Consider the following 19,003-nt stretch of genomic DNA (forward strand, 5'->3'; position numbering starts at 1 on the left):
GGATCTGGCAGAAAAGCAGTAGAAAGAACTGCCTTAGCTTGTTTCAGGTTGGAGAGAAATCCCCGTGAAAGGTCATAGTCCTTTGCAAACATGTGGTTGGAGGACCGTGTAAGCAGTTGCGCAAATGTCTCTTATGGGTGTGTCAAACAGATCTGTGATGGGGTAACCCCACTATTGGAAGATGCCTGGCAATATGTGCGGATTCATTTGCCACTTGAGTTTGGTCAGGAGGGCTCTGCTGAGTGTGTCTGTCATTGTGTTCAGGGTGTCCAGAAGGTGCACTGCAGTAATATTTATGTTGTATTTCAGGTACCAGTTCTAAAGTGCTATGGCCTCTGTGCAAAGTGCTCGAGATCAGGCTCCGCCCTGACAATTTATTTAAAACATCGTTACGACATTGTCTATTTACAGTCTGACATGACTGTTGGCGATGAACAGGAGGAATTTGGTGCATGCATTCCTGAGTGCTTGGAGTTCCAGGATGTTTATACATAGGTTCTTGTCGCTGCTGGACCACAGACTCTGGCATGTGTGATGTCATAGGTGGGCGCTCCATCCTATACGAGACACATCTGTCAGCATGGAGATGGACGGTTCTGGTGGGTGGAAGAGGACGCTGGAACAAAGGTTCTGTGGACTTAACCACCAGTGTAAGGATTTCTTTACTATCATTGGGAGGACTAGGGATTTGGATAGTGGGTGGACATTGGGTCTGTAAACCTGTCCGAGCCAGCCCTATAAGCATCTCATGTGAAGGCGAGCATTGTTGTCAATGAAATGGCATGCTGCCATGAACAGCTAAAGGCATTTGAGTGCCATTGCACAGGGGCTGGATAGTAAGGTGTTTACCGAGGACACAATTTTTTGGAAACAGTCCATAGGGAGGGATGTGGTAGCCCTTGTTGAGTCATGCTCCTATAAATTCTATCTTTTGTGTAGTTGATTTGGTTTCATTCACTTGCAGGCTGAGTTGTCGGAATAGGTGTCTTGTGATTGACAGTGAAAAGCAGGAATTGTCGTGTGAGCGTGCCTTGAGGAGGCAGTTGTCCAGGTAAGGAAATATAATAACGCTTTGTTTTCTCAGATATGCTATGACAACTGCCAGAACCTCTGAAAAGACCCTCAGGGCTGTTGAGAGTCCGAATGGAAGCATCCTGTATTTGTAATGTTGCGAATCTACACCGAAACGAAGAAAACATCTATGAGCAGGGTAGATGGCAATGTGAAAATAGGCATCTTGCAAGTCAAGGGACGAGAATCAATTGTCCTGTTCCAACACCGATAATACAGTGGAAAGTGTTACCATCTTGATTTTTTGTTTCTGAATGAATTTATTGAAGGGCTGAAGGTCTAATATGGGTCTCCATCCTCCCAATCTTTTTTCCGTCAGGAAGTAATGGGAGCAGTACCCTTTGAACTTAAATTGTGTGAGGATTGATTCAATTGCACCCAATGTGCAAAAGGTGCTCTTCCTCTTGTTGAAGTAGAATCTCATGAGAGTGGTCCCTAAAGAGGGACCGGGAAGGAGGGTGGGAAAGGAATAGAGACACAAAGGGGATAAGATAGCCTCTCTCAATTATCTGAAGGACCCATCTGTCAGAGGATATACGTTGCCAGTTGTTAAAGAAGAGGAATATTTCACTCTGTGTCGTTTCCAGCCATGTTGGTGCCTTTGATAATATTGCCATTTGTCCCAGTATTGCCAGTGAAGGTATGGCATCGGTGGGGGTACCCAAGCATTGCCATAATATGAAAGCATATTCCCAATTTCTTGCTGAGATCTGGAAGAGTAAATAGTCTCATCTGTGTAAGGAAAACTGCCTGAGGAAAAAAACCTAGAAAATTCATCTTCAGATTCGGATGAAAATCTTCCCTGGCAAAGTGATCTCTGTGATGTTAACATAGCAGGAAAATAATCAGGATCTAAAAATGGTGAGTTAAAAATAGATGAGACTAACAAGTCTCTATGCTGAGTGTAGTGCACAGCTGGTGTCGTCAGTGCCGTAAAGGGAGGCAAAGACACTATTGAGGCATTGAATCATGCCTTGGTGCCGAGTAGACCAGCACCACGTTAGACGTCTCTGTGGTGGAGGCAGAGGCACTTGTTGATATGGTCGACACCGCGCTCTTATGCAGCGCTGGTGAGATTATATCCGTGCTGGATGCTGCTACAGCTGATGAGGCAGGCAACTTGAAGCCTGACATCTCAGAGTATGGTTTAGCACATGTCTGTTTGTTAGCTGCACTGGTGGCTCCCAAGATGCCTAGAATGTTATACGTACTGAGATGCGATGCAGCCATCGTTCTTGGCACCGGCCAGGAGGGAAACAGCTGTTTCGGTACTATAGCCCCATGAGGTAGAGGAGGTTTTCTTTTTGGTGGGCTTTTTGGTTATGTTTATGTTCCTCAGCTGTTGGCCCAGGTCAGAAGCTGGTCTGAGAAAATTCTCACATAAAAATAGCTTGAGATGGAGGTCTCTGTCTTTTCATGCCCGCAATTTCAACTTTGCATAATGAGGGCATTTTTGAGACATCTGCTGCTCTCCAAGGCAGCGGATGCTTTGTGAATGCCCATCCGATATGGGTTAGGCGCTTTACATGAGGAGCAGCGTTTAAAACCTGGTGTGCCAGGCATGATGTTGAAACCAGTCAATAACTGCAGGAAGGGGTAAACTGGGAGAAAAATTTATACTAGCCTAGTTTTCTTCTAAGCTAACTAACAACAATAGTAAACTGGGGAGAGAAAACTTGGTTTTGAATGGAGATAAGTATGTAGATGCAAAGAAACTAGGGAATTAAGGAGCACTTCTGATGTCCATCTGTAGCCAGAAGCGGTATAGAAGGAATTGAGGACAGGGGGAGGGAGGGTGGACTGCGCATGCGGGATGTCTGCCACCTAAGAGTTTGCAGCTCCAGATGCATGCATGTGCAGCCCCAGGCACACTGCTCTGAAATCTCTGATCTAAGGCTCAGTGGGCAGAGCACCGACCTAATATGGAGCACCCACAAGGACATCTCTAAAAGAAGAACTAGACAACTTCCCAACTCTCAGAAGTTTCCACCTACTTTCTGTCATTTTCATAATCCAATGCAAAATTTTCATTTATGCTTTAAATTCTTCCGTAAAGTTTCAAACCCATCTAATCTACTGAAAGAAGTGTTTGTAAAATGGTTTTAAATGTCATTAGTGTGTTACCCATGTGCATAACATACAAGCTTGTTAAACACATTTTTAAAAGCATTCAGAATCAGGTTGGAATCTCTGTTCTTGTGTAACTGTCAATCTAAAACAAGTCAAGGAATCAGATATCTACACACTCAAACAGATTAGCTGAAAGTTTTACTTTTGTGTATAAAACATGCATTGGCGTTCATGATATTTATGATTCAGTGAGGACCCCCTTTTTTTTTGCCGTGTTGACAGAGTCTTAAAAACTGCAATATAAACATGCAGATAAAACATATAGTTCCTTTTCAGAAAAGCCTGCCCAACTAAGCTTGGCTCAACTAAAATCAAAGAGAATTTGGCCATTGTCTTCAGTGGTGCTGGGATTTCACAGTGTGTGCCTAAGTAAAAACTAGCTTTTCAAATCCTATTTTATGAAAATCTGACTCCCAATGTCATGGTACAAGACTATACTTCTCATATCTCAGTACATCTCCTACTTGTCCTGAAATATGAAAAGTATTACCTAGATTATCTGATGTAATCAGCAGTACATAATTGACTTCTATTTTCATGTACAATACAAATCAATTTACTGTGATATTTTGGTATAAGCAAGGTTATAGAAAACTAACTTTGAACTTTATAAACCACTGGGACAATTATTCTACCCAAACAGATTTTTTTTTCACAGTAGGGATCACATCTTAGTAGGGATACCCTTTAGCTTATGCACACAAATATATCAACTAATCAAGCTATTTATTCTTCAGGCTAGGATAGATAGATAGATAGATAGATAGATAGATAGATAGATAGATAGATAGATAGATAGATAGATAGATAGATAGATAGATAGATAGATAGATAGATAGATAGATAGATAGATAGATAGATAGATAGATAGATCTATTTTTACATACTTGGAAATCACACAGATACTATATTTATGAGCGGCACATTCAGTAGACACATTTAAAAGTACATTCAAGTTCTAGAGATATTTTTGATTCAAGTGGCACCTGATTTTTTAGCACAGGGAGTATTGCAGAAACTGGTAATATAATTAAAACAGAATGAACTTCAGAAATGCATTCACTGTAGAAAAATCAGACATAGAAAGCTGCACATGGTAATGTAAAAGTCTCAACTTATTTCAGTATTTAAGCAGGAAGTTTGTTTCACAAGTCATGATGGATATACTACATTTGCTTTTTAACCATCCATGCTAATTAACTAAATGCAACAGCTTTTAATGCATCAGATATAGGGATATTAACTAAATATTGGCTTTGCTGACTTTGTAATTTTGTATATTATATTTTTCATTCAAACTCTGCATGTTTTAAAAAAACTAACTGAATTTCACTTTCACGCACAATAAGAAGCAATAATACAAGTATATCGGAACAACAGAAAATTGCTTTACTGTATTAAGTCATTTTGAACACAGTGGAGCTTACCTCAGACCAAAGATGTGAGATTGTTCATAATTGAATAAAGAGTGAATTTTAGCTTCAGAATTCAAAATTATAAGTCTGTCAATTACATCCTGCAAAAAGAAGATATCAATATAAAATTCTCACTCATCTTCTTATATTAAAAATAGTTGGAAAACACAGCATTATTATTTATTCAAAATGTTTAAAAAAAACCCTAAATTTTGTAACAAAGCTTTTATATTTAATGTTTTTGCTCCCATTGAAGTCAATGGTACAGAACAAGGCCAGTATAAAAAGCCAGAAACACATAACTCAGTTAAATGTGTCACGATAGTGAAATATTAAAAATTTTAAATTACTACTGTATGTGAATATAGGAGTAAAATGGTAAAGTGTTTTTTAGTGTTTTTGAAATATGTACCGTTCTTTTCATTTTATTTAGTATCTAGCTAATGTGACAAAATTTCAGGCATTAAAATAATATGTACAGGCAGTCCCTGGGTTACATACAAGATAGGGACTGTAGGTTTGTTCTTAAGTTGAATCTGTATGTAAGTCGGAACTGGCATCCAGATTCAGCCGCTGCTGAAACTGACCGCCAGTTCTGACTTACATACAGAATCAACTTAAGAACCCCAAGCTTCCCCAAGTCAGCTGCTGCTGAAACTGATCAGCAGCTGATTCCAGGAAGCCCGGGGCAGAGCAACTCTGCCTCGGGCTTCCTGTAGTCAGCGCTGGTCAATTTCAGCAGCGGCAAAATCAGGACGCCTGGGGCAGAGCAGCTGGGGTGCTGCTGGGTTGCTCCAGTAGCGCCGCTCCTCGGCACTCCTGGACCAACCCAGCAGCACCCCATCTGCTCTGCCCCAGGCGTCCTGATTCAGCCGCTGCTGAAACTGACCAGCAGCGGCTGAATCAGGACCAGAGCAGCTGGGGTGCTGCTGGGTTGGACCAGTAGCGCCCAAAGCGGCGCTGCGGGACCAACCGGCAGCACCCCAGCTGCTCTGCCACAGGCGTCCGGAGAAAAGCCTAGTCTGCTGGGAGGGGGCGGGGCGTACTAGCTGCGCCCCCCCCCCCACCCCAGCAGACCAGGAAGACACGGGCGGCGGACCGAGACGCACCGCGGTCCCACCGCCTGGGTCCCCCGTGGCTTTGCTCCCCGTCTCCCTGCTCTGCTGGAGACCAGCAGACCAGGGAGACGGGGAGCAAAGCCTCTGAGGACGCCGGCAGCGGGACAGCCGCCGGGCGTCTGGGCTGTCCCGCTGCTGGCTTCCCCCGCGGCTTTGCAAAGCCTTGGGGAAGCCGGCAGCGGGACAGCCCAGGCGCGCCTGGGGTGCCCCGCTGCCCGAGCCCCCCCTTGGCTTTGCAAAGCCGCGGGGAAGCCGGCAGCGGAGCAGTCCAGGCGCGCCTGGGCTGCCTCGCTGCCTGAGCCCCCCCGCAGCTTTGCAAAGCCGCAGGGAAGCCGGCAGTGGAGCAGTCCAGGCGCGCCTCGGCTGCCTTGCTGCCCGAGCCCCTCCCTTGGCTTTGCAAAGCCGCGGGGAAGCCGGCAGCGGAGCAGTCCAGGCACGCCTGGGCTGCCTCGCTGCCCGAGCCCCCCCGCAGCTTTGCAAAGCCGTGGGGAAGCCGGCAGTGGAGCTGCCCCTTTAAAATGGTGCTGCCCCTTTAAAATGCCTAAGCCCCATGGAGCTGGGGGTCAGCTCGGTTGTCCCCAGCTAACCCCGGGTTCAGAGCGGCATTTCCCCAGAACCCGGGGTCAGCTGGGGAGCCACGGGCTCAGCTGTGCAGCGCTGCCCCTTTGAAATGCTGCCTCCACTGATCCCAGGCTAGGGGCTGCCTCCGCTGAGCCCATGACTAGGAGCCATGGAGAGCCACTTGGGTGGAAAAGGCTTGACAAATTCTGAGAGGGGAGCGACCAAATCTCTTGTGGTCATAAAAGATTCAGCAATTTGGGGATCCCAAGACACCAAATTATTCATAAAGGATGGGTTCACCTATAAAACTTTGAAAATCATCTGTTTTACTGTCCTTGATTATATTAGCCAAGAGATTTCTGGGAACCTGATTGGGTTTGGTCAGGGGGAGGCAGCCAAGCTAATTGCCTGTTGCCTCCTTGTGGCAGATGTCCAGTGCAGGTACTCCAGAGAAAAGCTATATAGTGGCTAGATAAATGGCTTGGAAAAGAACTTAAAGAGAGGTGTGCATAAAAGGAACAAAGGGGGTAATTGGAGACTCATGTGAATAGTACAGAAGTGAGCCAACTTTCCATTCTTATGGCCCACCTTCACCCTCCTATAAGGTGAATTTTAAGGTCCCAGCAACAGATTTGTCAGAGAAGCCTAAGAGAGAGAACTGGCAATATCCTCCCCTGGACACACTGAGTATGGTAAGATCCCAACAGTACATTTGCTGGAGGGACTTGGATGGAAAAGAGGAGCAATTGATGGGAGCCTCCCCCCACCATCACCAACTCTCCGCCCCACCCCCCAGGTATGGGAAGGTCTGGCAAACAAATTTGCTAGAGGGTTGGATGGAAAAAGAGGGGGAGCTGGTAAAAACCCTATCAGTAATTATAAAATAAACATGGGGTTGCCTCATTGTATACTTCTATATGCTGGCTAGTCTCAGACATATAATAATAAAATTACAGCCTGATTAAACCCATATCAAATATATCTTGGGCTTGGTTTTTTTTTGGTATAGCCAGACAACAACTGCCTCTTCTGCCCTCTCTATGTTTTAGCAAGGAGTCAAGGATGAAGGATGGAGCACTGCAGAGAGATACAAGGGTTCTAAAGAGTGAGAGGCAGACATCTAAGCTATGGATGGGTATTAGGAGGGAATAATAATTGGAGGGAAATGGAAAAGATGTGAAGTTGTACAGGGGCCAAAAGAAGATTCTGGGCTGTGGAGAAACATGGGCATATACGAGTGGAGAGAGCATAATTTGGAGAATATTTATGAATTTTTACTACTATCCATGTGAGCAACTATCAACACTGAAATAATATGTCTTTACAAGTCTAGGAAATTCCTCCAGAGAAAAAGGTTTATTAAAAAATAAGTTAAAGGTGCTCCAGACCAGTATTTCTCAACCTTTTTTAATAAAGTATCCCTTTAAAAAAAAAAAAAATAAGTACCCACAGTACCTATAGTTTTCAGACACACAATTTTTTTTTCCACCATTAAACAACTTAACCAGAGCCGGGCGGGCAATGAAATTTTTGGGTGTAAAAAGTATAAAAATAATAGAGTTATAAAACTTAAAACAAAAATTCAGTTTTCTCCAAATTTCAGTTGTGTTGATGTACCCCCCAGACTTCTCTCGAGTACCCCTAAGGGTACTTGTACCACTGGTTAAGAAACACTGCTCCAGACTATATTCCACCAACCCAGATTTATAAAACTAGGAAATCACTACTTAAGTTTCACCTGATCCATAGTAAGTGTGTTAGATTAGCAGGTTATAGACTAGTCGAGTAACCGCATGAATTCTTTCATTTAATTGACTATTCTATTGTCCCCAAAGGTGGGGCCAGCAGCCAGTGTGCTCCACCTTCACTCCCTCAGAGCCCCATGCCACCACGCTCTGCTGCCTCTGTATCAGAGGCAGCAGCAAGGGGCGCCAGGCGGGTGCCAATTTAAAAACCAGCTCCCCTCGCGGACTGGCTGCCTGCCACCCCACACTGCTGCCTCTGTTACAGCCTCTGTCCATGGGGAGCTCGGACACCCACACAGATGGGCTGCTGCTCGGGGCCATGCTTGCTGCAGACAGAAGTTACTTCACAGCAATCTCTCCTATCCCCACTTATAAAGGCAGCAGCGTGGGGGTTGGCAAGCGGGACCATGGAGCTGGCTTCCCCCAGCACCGGCTCCTGCTTCCTCAACCTTTGTTGCCTCTGATACAGAGACAGCAAGGGAGGGGAGGAATGCGAGTAGTTGAGAAGATTAACTGATAAGCCTAGGCTTATCAGTTAATCATACTCTACTATTCATCTACATCCCTAATCCACAGACATTCAAATATGATTTTGCTTTCTTCATATTACATCACTTGTTTACACCGCTATCAACAAATGACTTCTCCACTCCTATGCCTCACAAAACATTTAATTTTTACTCTGAATACAATTAACTATTGAAAACAAAAAATACCACCATACTGCCTCATTAATTATCTAAATAGTGTTAGAAGATTTTAAAGAGTAACTTCCAAACATGACAATTTCAAAAATTATTTTCTCTTTTTAAAATATTTCCTTCTACATGATTTTCATGCACAACTAAAAATCTACACCATAAAAATAACAAAATATTTTTTACAAAACTTGGTAGTGTAAATATAGCCATATTTATGTTGATGGTTTACAGACTTCAACAACTCTAATTTTTTGTTACATTACATATTTGTCACTACAATGGGTGTGCTTTTTGGAAAATAAAATGAAAATATATATGCTTCATTTAAACCATTGCTCTGGGGTGGAGCTAGAGATGAGGGGTTCAATATACAGGATGCCTCAGGGAGAGAGGACTATCCCAGCCTCATCACAGCAGCTTGGGACCTGATGAGAAACACCTCTCCATGGCCACTGAAGTTCTAGCAAGCACAGCCAGTGCAGGAGTACATGTCCCCTGGCTGGGACAAGTCCAGGTTCATCTGCCTCCTGCACTCTCAAGCCAGAGGGAGGAATGCAGCAAACTCTTTACTTTCCCCTCATTCCCTGATAAATGGGAACAGCCAGCAGAGTCCCTATATGCAAGGCTCGACAGATAATGTAATCTACTCGCCCGTGGCAAGTAGATTACAAATGGAAGAGCCGGTGCAGAGCGATCTGCGTATGTGCAGAAGGCAGAACGGCGCGAAACTGCGCAGCTGGCGAGCGGGCCTCACCACTGCTTGGTGAGCCCTGCCTATATGAATCAGTGGGAGGAAAGAGGAGCTTCAGCCCACCAAGCCCCTCCTAATAGCCTGGGGGCCAGAAGGCTCAAAGCTGGGGCAGTCTTAGATGGGGGGAGGAATGCATACCCAGACAGCCCCTTTCACCTGCCTGATGATTCTGTCTCTTCTCTCTATGTTTTTCTGAGAAGCAATCCCATTCCAGGCCCATCCCATTTTCCTGGCACAACCAAAACCTTACCTTGCTTTAATTTATAAGAGGAAGATGTATTCCATATATTACCATTTACGAGGCGTTCTTAAACAGACAAACTCTCTCAAACATATAGTAGATTATGTATATGTATGTACAGGGCTCACGGAACCGCGGAGAGCCCCGCTTGCCAGCCGTGCTGTCCAGCGATCTGCACATGTGCAGATCGTTCTGCACATGCGCAGATCTCCTGAATCCGGCTCTTCCGGGTTACAATCTATTCACCACAGGCGAGTAGATTGTATTATTTGTCGAGCCCTGTGTATGTATGATACAGATATTTGCATACATATGCTCATGTGCACATACACAAACTTAGAAATGTTCATATATATTTCTCTTGTTCCTGAGAAGAGATTTGTAATGTAAGTGAGGAGAGAAAGTAAGACCTTCAAAATTAGGTAAAGATTTCATATTATCCAATGTACTCTGTGCATATGCTGCCCTCATGCTGTACATAATAAAAAATGCAAAACCAAAACTCTATCACTGAACAGAAAATAGAGCATGCCTTTAATTATTAATCTACTACTTGTTCAGTCAAAATGTGTAACCACTCTGTAGTATTTTGAAAAAAAAAAGGAGAAGAAAACAAGTACTTACAATAACATTTGTAGGAACTTCACGGAGAGAATATTCTGGTTTATTTAGTAACTTCTGATTACCTATCAGCTCATAAATAGCAGGATAGGATAGCAAATTTACCAGCACTAGAAAAGACTTAAAAACAAAAAAAAGATTGATCCTGTGAACCTTTGTATATAAACATTTAATAGCATTTAACTGGCCCTTAATTAAAACAATATAAAGAAGTAAGGCCCATGTCTCGGCCTCACCCTACTGGGCAGTGTGAAGTTAAAACAGGAGACACAACTATGCGAGCATAAGGGTCATTCCCATGCACAAAGACTTTGTGAACTGATGGGCTGTCGCACTGACAAAGCGAATGGCCCAGTAAGAGTTGAGAATTCTTCCATGAAACAATGTTGATAAAATGCCTCATTTAGGACATTAATGAAACTACCTGTCTATGTATATACAGTAGTAACAAATTGAACAAAATAAGATAATTTCTCACCTTCTGACAGCTTCGGTCAATAGGATCTACTGGAGTAGAACTGGGATGAGTTACTCTAAGTTCATCTCTTCCACACTCCAGAACAGCCCATAATTCAGTTATAAGTGCTTTTATAAACCCTAAAATTTAATATCTGATTTAGTCACAAAAATGCTTAAAAAAAACAAGTAAAATAAAACTGAAAATTCCATACTAGGTAGAACAAATCTTAAGAACAGATTACCTCAATGACTATCCTCATTCTATCCATAATAATATGATCCACCTTTCTTCACACTGATGATTGAATAATATTATTGTCACCACTACAGCAACTTTTTACAAGGAAAAGTAACGTTAATGTAGAGAATATATTTTTGCATTTTTGTTTGTTCTGATATGAGTAAGTAAACTAGAAACAAAGAGGGTCCAGTATTTTGTCACAAGTTAGCATTTACAGACCACAATTTGGGAACCGTAAGTTATGCAATACCACTGATCTAGAAACAAGATTTAAGATAAATTGTATGGAAACAACCTCCTTGCACTTGTATAATAAAGTAAATTAGATTTACATAAAGAGAAAGAATAGGGTTTTTTGTACAGCTGCCAATGCCAATCTACTACAATGTGCAGGGTCAGTTTTAGGGGCAGGTGATCCAGCTTTGGTGGCACTAGGCTCAGGGAGCTGTTTTTGTTGTTAGCAACAAAAGGGAAAAGTGAATGTTTGGAATAAAATGTCTTAAGTATTCCATACATGGATTCATTTTTCACTAACTGCCTAGAATATTTTGGGCATTTGTAGAATCTTATGGAATCTTCCAGACATTCTGAGAGCTATATTTTCCTTGAACTCCCTAGAATGTTGTAAGCCGTGCCCTTGTGGGTATATAAGGAGTGAAGTATCACCAATCAGTAAATTAATTATAAGATTAAATGAGAGTCCCGTTGTGATATTGCAAATCTTGTTTTATTGTGTCTTTATAAAAGTACTCTTGTGTTTTAAGAACTGAAGAATGTAAGAAGTGATTAATAAACGACGTATTTAATGAGATGCCAGAAATACCTATCAAACCCCTACTTATGCAACAATATAAAATGAATACTGTTATTACTTTTGCAACGCTTAACACATAATGTTTGATAATGTCCCAAGACTGCAGAACATAGGCTTTACTTTTCCTAATACTGACTTTTTCCCCCACAGAAAATAAAAGATGTTCCCAAAGAAGTCTTCAAGACAGTATTGGAAGTGAAAAGTGCAACTGCAATCTGGTAAGCAGCAATGGATGAATTTGATGGAAAAATATCTTGAACAGAACAACACTGACCAGACTTCAAGCAATAGCAATGGTCCCAATGCAAAAGAAATTGAGAAGTGAAGTTTAAATGATGGAAGTCTTCTTACTAAGGAATTAGCAGATTTACCTGAAGGTAAGAAATGGAAATGTGAGAAAAATGATGGGGAATCATTCTGTTTTCCTAGAGGGATAAAGGAAAGTGATGATAAAAAAAAATCTGGTTTACATGAAAAGGAGAGAAAAGATGAAGAAGAATCAGCCTTGTATGATGAAATGAGAAAAAATGCACATTGCAAATCAATACATCAGATCCTGTTTTAAAGCCAGTAATCCTAACTTCTGCTGATATTGATCATAGAATTTTGGACAAGAGTGTGATGTTTTCAATAAATGAGCAGAAGTAACACTTCTCAAAGTTACACTGCAAAAGAGTGCTTGAGAATGGCGATACTGAATCAGCATTGGTATTGGCTAGTGTACTCTAACTGACCAAATGTTCTGTTTCTGTTGCAAAACAAAAAAAAATTTACAAGAATGCAAAATCACTGCTTGCACTTTTTGAGTGTAATTACTGGCATAATTTAGTTGATATCATGAAGCAACATGAAAACTCACCCAGACATTTTATGGCCTATCCTAGATGGAGAAGGGTCAAGTCTTAAGCAAAATAAATACATGACTGTGAAAAACCAGCACATTGTTAATGTAGAAACCCAGCACTGGAGGGATATGTTCCAGCATCTGATCTCAATTACCCTCTTTCTTGAAAAGAATAATTTGGCTTTCTAGGGCTCATAGTATAAGTTGTTCACTGAACAGAATGGCAATGTCCTCAGTATGGTAACATATTGATGTGGTTCAGCAAACCAAAATACTACACCACAATAATGGACTGCACTCTCGACATTAGTCACAGTGAAAATATGTCATCTGTTGACAACAAGGTACATAGCTGTACCAAAATAAAGGAAAATTATATCCTGTTTCATTTTGTGATGATTCTACTGGAAAATGCCAACAGAACAGTTTATTAACATTCTAAACATACATAAAACTTCAGGATTGCTGTGGACAAGGCTACAACAATGGCATAAAAATGAAGGGACGAAACAGTGACATCCAGGAAAGAATACTTGTATTGTATCCAAAAGTTTTCTTCATGGCTTATAGCTGCCATTCCTTCAACCTGATTGTGGCAGACGAGGCAGCATCTTCTTTAGATTCAGGATCTTTCTTTGGAGTACTGCATCTTGTTTTCAGAATCAACTATTAGATAACAGATCCTCACAGAGAATGTTACAAAATTGACCATGAAGCTACTATATAACATTCACAAGGAGAGCCACACTGACAGCCTAAGACCAGTAATGTACCAAGTGGCTGAGATTTGCTATGTTCTAATGGAACTGGGGCATTCAAATAAAGTCAAAGCCGGAATCTGACACAAAGTGCAAAGCTTGGCAAACCAGATCACTGATTTCAAATTTTTGTTTTCATTTGTGGGTTGGCAATATTATACAATGTTATAAGCAAGGGTATCAACTGACATTGTGGTCCATCACAACAACTTATTGCTTTAATGAGAAATTGCCTTGATTTCATTATGGAATACAGAGATCAAGTAAATGGCAGAAAATTAGGTGTTCCTGTTTTCATACAGATATATATTCATCAGAACGAGAGATATGTTTGTTATGAAGGCAGAGAGTAGGTGAAAGGAAACTCAGAAGCATTCAAGAGGGAGATTTTCTGATTACTCACCGACACTTCTAGAGTTTCAATAGAAGAAATGTTTGGAGAAATGAAAAAGACCTGAGAATTTTTGTATGCCCTTGGTAAGCTACGGGTGGACAGGAAAATAATCTTAAAAAATTGTACAGACCTTCACAAGACACTGATACGTGGGAAATGTTCAGACATTAACATGAAAGACTTCTGTGCTGAGATGGACAAAATCTGTCACATTCAGCAACATAGGCATTCTCCACTCCAAGCTCTCCAAAAGTGAGGAAAGTGATTTTTTTTTAACTAAATGATTAGGGTTAACATTCTAAAGCTGTCATTTGTTATAATACTATTTAATACTGTTCCAAACAGTGTTGGTGCACAGTTAGGGATCTTACTCACAGTAGCTAGTGTTCTTACTGCCAACCAGGCTGCCGCGGCTCTGTCCCTACTGTCGGGCTGGTGCACAGCCCCGATCAGGCTGCTGCAGCACAACCCCACTGGCAGACCAGCATGCACAACCTGGCCCAGCCCCAGCTGGGTTCCTGAAGCCCCAGCTCCACTGCCCCAGCCCCAAACAGGCTTCCCCTGTGGGGCTGCCATGGCCAGGCTGCCACGTCTCTGTCCCCAGTGCTGGGCCTACATGCAGCTCCCATCAGGTTGCTGCAGCACAATCCCACTGCCAGGTTAGTACACATGGGCTGCCTCAGCCCCAACTGGGTTGTCGGGCTGACTCTGACCTGCTACCACAGCCATAGTACCGCCATCAGCCCCAGCTGGATTGCTGATGCCCAGAGCCACTTCCATCAGCCTGGCCTTGCCCGGGACTTTCAGATGCTGGCCCTCACATCCTGGGGCTCTCTTGTTCAGCAACATCCATGGTCCTGCTAGATCACAGATGTTGTCGGACAAGAGAGTCTTGGTTTAGGGAGATGCAATCTGTAGTATCTTTTGATGTTTAGACCTATCCATTTTCCCATACTTTTGGGAAGTGAGTGGGTCATGAAAATGGTGCATCAGTTAAAGGAGTTGGTATTTATTATGATTTGTTGATGAGTAAGAAAGGTTTGTGATTTTTATGACTGGTTCATTTTGTAACATTCATTAATGTATTCATGCATTTCGTTGAAAGGATAGGTAAATTTCTTTGAAAAAAAAAAAGTTAAAAGAGGAACATTCTTTTAATATGCTATCTTAGCTTCCTCAGAGTATACAAGATCATATTCCTCCAACTGCAAAAACTTAAATGCATAAAGTATGTGACTGCACTTAAGAAAAAGTGTTTAAAAAAATAACTTTCCAGGCACAAAAAAATCAGCAGGCACCAAAGTAGTCATTGCTAATATTTCATATCTATCTTAATCACATCTGATTTTATCTTGTTTAGAATTATTTTATTTCAGCTCATGATAGTACAATATATCCGTACCTAAGATAATGTTCACATTTAAAATTACCTGAATGCTGCAGAGCTACTGCCCCTGGAGATGTTGCTGCCATTTGTGTAACCATCACTCCATAACCAAACCTTTCACATCCACTCACCTATTCATAATAAACGTAACAGATAAAAGAAGTTTGGAGCATGCCACCAAGATGTTCATAGTCTCAAATGTTCTCTTTATGTATTTGTACTTGCTCCCTGCAAAACTAAATTCTGTAAATAAATGTATCTAGACCTGTCAGGATCACATTACAACACAAGCATGTTTGTTTAGCAAGTAAAGGAATTTCTTCCTTTATGATTTCGAAGTATAAATAGCATAACATACAGCATGTGCAGCTTCTGCACAAAATAACAACTTTTTAATTCTGTAATCTCCCAAATCCTTTGCACCCACTGATTCAGAGGAGGGGACCACAAAACCTTTTAAATTTCTATATGATACCATGTTTTGCCTCCATAATTGAATGCATAATTCCCAATCAACCAGCAACTTCATACACCACAGCAGAAACACTAATCGCAGAACTTATCCCTGCAACAAATCTCACTGTCAAGTCTGCCCACTCATAACCTAGTGACACCATCACAGGACGTAATCACGCCATCAAAAAGCTCATTCACATGCACATCTACTAATGTAATATATGTCTTTATGTGCCAACAATTTCCCTCTGCCATGTACATCAGACAAACCAGACTCTCTCTATACAACAGAATAAATGGACACAAATTAGACGTTAGGAATGGCAACATGCAAAAACAAGTGGGGTAGCACTTTAACCTCCCTGGACACAGTTTTGGATTCTCAAATTGCCAATTTTAGCAAAAACCTTCAAAACCAGACTGCAACCATAACTGCTGAGCTATCATTCATATGCAAATTTGACACCTTGAAACAAGGTTTAAATAAACACATGGAATGGTTCTCACATTACTATAAGTAATTTCCCATCCAGGTACTTCCCTGTTCTAATCACTTCTGGTGATGAGCCACACCCAACTCTGATTTAATTAGCACTGATGTCATACTCCCCTGTCTGTGTCCCTTCCTTTTTTCTTCTTTTCTCTTCAGCATCTGAGGAAATAAGTTGTAGCTCACAAAAGCTTATGGCCTAGTGCCCTAATATATTTGTTAGTCTTTAAAGTGCCATCAGGCTCCTTGTTGTTTTTATAATTTCCTATGTAATTTGATGTCTGCTATGATAGATCTCGTCATTTTACTAGCAATTGACACACATACATTTGAATGTATATACATCACTGTGCACTGGTCCAACTAAGGATTAACTAGGACCCAAAATTCAACTTAGTATAAAAAAGCAACCTTTTGCTTAACATTTTGAGCTGAAAAATAACAGTGACAATATCTGACATTAATGTTGACATTCTGCAGAGAAACAACTGAAATAAAATCAATCTACCACACATTTAGAATGTTGGATTACCTTTTAACTTAACTCTTCCAATAAAGTAATAGGCAAACAATTGTTTATGGGCTTCCCTTCTAAATACCTTAATTAAAAAGTGATTGTACTAGACACTGACACTGACGCCTACCTGAATTTTTTTTGAGAATTTGCTGAACATAAAAGTTACACATTCATTGAGGGTTCCTGTATTCTGAAGCAGTAGTAGTCCTTTTGGAGTAGCAGCAAAGTGTAATAAATCATCTAATAAAGTCTCTTCCCATACCATACTGAAAATGATAGAAAAAGAAAACAAATTAAAAATATTTTTAAAAGCTATGAAGAGCAAGAGAAAATATAAACTATTCAGTTTTTAAAAATCTACATTTCACCTACGTAGATGGTAGCAAGAGCAACTACTTCTTGGGGTTTAAGCTATGTACGAAAAACAGCACTGTATATAATTACTGGAACCAAATTGAAGATCACAGAAAAGATCTCAGGGGTATGTCTACACTGCCACCCTAGTTCGAACTAGGGAGGCTAATGTAGGCATTGGAACTTGCAAATGAAGCCCGGGATTTAAATATCCCGAGCTTTATTTGCATGTTCCCAGGTGCCACCATTTTTAAATGCCCCGTAGTTCGAACTACCTGCATGCGGCTACATGCGTCACGGACTAGGTAGTTCGAATTAAAGCTCCTAATTCTAACTATCTAGTCCATGCCACGTGTAGCCACGGGCAGGTAGTTCAAACTACAGGGCATTTAAAAATGGCAGCGCTCGGGAACATGCAAATAAAGCTCGGGATATTTAATACCAGGCTTCATTTGCAAGTTCGAATGCCTACATTAGCCACCTTAGTTCGAACTAGGGTGGCAATGTAGAAATAACATCACATAAAGAGACAGCATGTTCCAGTCTTTAAAAAACACAACCAGGAGCCAGAAGTCTTAGGCTCTAATTCCTGATTCTGCAGGTGACTTATTTAATTTCTCAATTTCCCCAGCTGTAAAGTGGGAATAAGATTGCTTTCTCAGCTCAGTATAGCATTTTGAGAGTGAGAGATAAAAAGTATTATATAACCGCAAAATATTAGTAAAACTCTTTGTAGGTGTTATATCATACATGACACGATGCTAGAAAATGGGCATGACATTTATGAAATGAGGTGCTGTTATTTACAATAATAATCCACATGTGGGCTCAGTAAGCCTATGTGCTTTCTTTCCAAACTATTATATTTTTCAGGTGTTCAGTGAGAAACATTTTATATGTATTAATGGGTAGGGTATAACCAGGGAAAAGATTACTATTAAACACACCCAAAACACCCTCGAAGCAAGAAAGAGAATCCCAGCATTGAAATTATCTCTCACCAGATACCATCTCATCACTGGATTCACTTTTTAATCCTAGTTTCCAGAACACATGGACTTTAATTTCTGGGTCTAAGATCGCTTGGTGGATGTTTGATTCCCACCAGCAGCAGTGAAAGGTATAAGCAGAAACCACCCTTCTAAGAATGGTTAAACACCACTTAAAATGTCAGCCACTGTACCTAAAAACTTGAAGTAATTTTTTATTTAGTGGAAAACAAATGCTTAATCTAAAAAATAATTTCTTGGAGGATTTTATCCTATAAAAAACTATCAAATTCAGCAGTTGGGATGGGATTGTTGTTTATAGTTCACTGGAATTGACTATTGGCAGCCATCTCCAGCCGAGCACTATCTATAGGCTTTTCATATTCAACAATGATTTAAAGTCACTACAGTCACTTTACAAAATGGGAAAAAATAAACTAACAAATATTGTTTTAATCCCTATACAAATTAGATATTGAAGCTTTTGGAAATGACCCACAGGAAGTAAAAAAAAGAGAAAACGGCACATATAAATCTATCAACAGTCTTTAATAACATGTTTTTTACATCCCACATTCATATGCAGCATGGAGTTCACATATTTCTCACCATGTAAATCTGAACATGCAAAAAGCTACTCGGGAAATGAAGTCAGTATTAACATCAAAATAGAGATGTCTTTTCTTTCACTATGAGAGTGGCTTTCAACCAGTAATCTCACAATGTGATGTTCTAAAGCATTGATGGCATTCAGCAAAAAAAGAATTGTGTCAACTATTTTGTTTTACAACTTCTAATTAATATTTTCCCAGATAAATTTTGATCCACACAGATAGCAAATTATGAGTCATCTCATAATTTGCTAGGAAGGTCTAAAATGAGAAACTGACACTCAAGACCTGTACTGACTTCTAGCTACCAGCCTGCTCCTAGTAAAAGCTTAAGG

General features: G+C 40.9%; 1 protein-coding gene across 9 annotated transcripts in view; it reads right to left on the minus strand.

Annotated features, from left to right (window-relative positions):
- Window positions 1-19,003, minus strand: part of TBC1D32 (TBC1 domain family member 32) — a 205,113-nt gene that overhangs the window by 112,826 nt on the left and 73,284 nt on the right. For all 9 annotated transcript variants that reach the window (XR_012902655.1, XR_012902654.1, XM_014577943.3 and 6 more), the window contains 5 exons: window positions 16,842-16,980; window positions 15,295-15,382; window positions 10,833-10,951; window positions 10,358-10,474; window positions 4,629-4,717 (listed from right to left, as the gene is read on the minus strand). Coding sequence is in view for 7 of the 9 variants with exons in the window: in XM_014577943.3 (XP_014433429.2) it covers window positions 4,629-4,717; window positions 10,358-10,474; window positions 10,833-10,951; window positions 15,295-15,382; window positions 16,842-16,980 (552 nt within the window). In the remaining 2 variants the exon portion in view is untranslated. The remainder of the gene's footprint in view (window positions 1-4,628; window positions 4,718-10,357; window positions 10,475-10,832; window positions 10,952-15,294; window positions 15,383-16,841; window positions 16,981-19,003) is intronic.

This window comes from Pelodiscus sinensis, chromosome 3 (assembly GCF_049634645.1).
Source record: "Pelodiscus sinensis isolate JC-2024 chromosome 3, ASM4963464v1, whole genome shotgun sequence".
Classification (NCBI taxonomy): Eukaryota; Metazoa; Chordata; order Testudines; family Trionychidae; genus Pelodiscus; species Pelodiscus sinensis.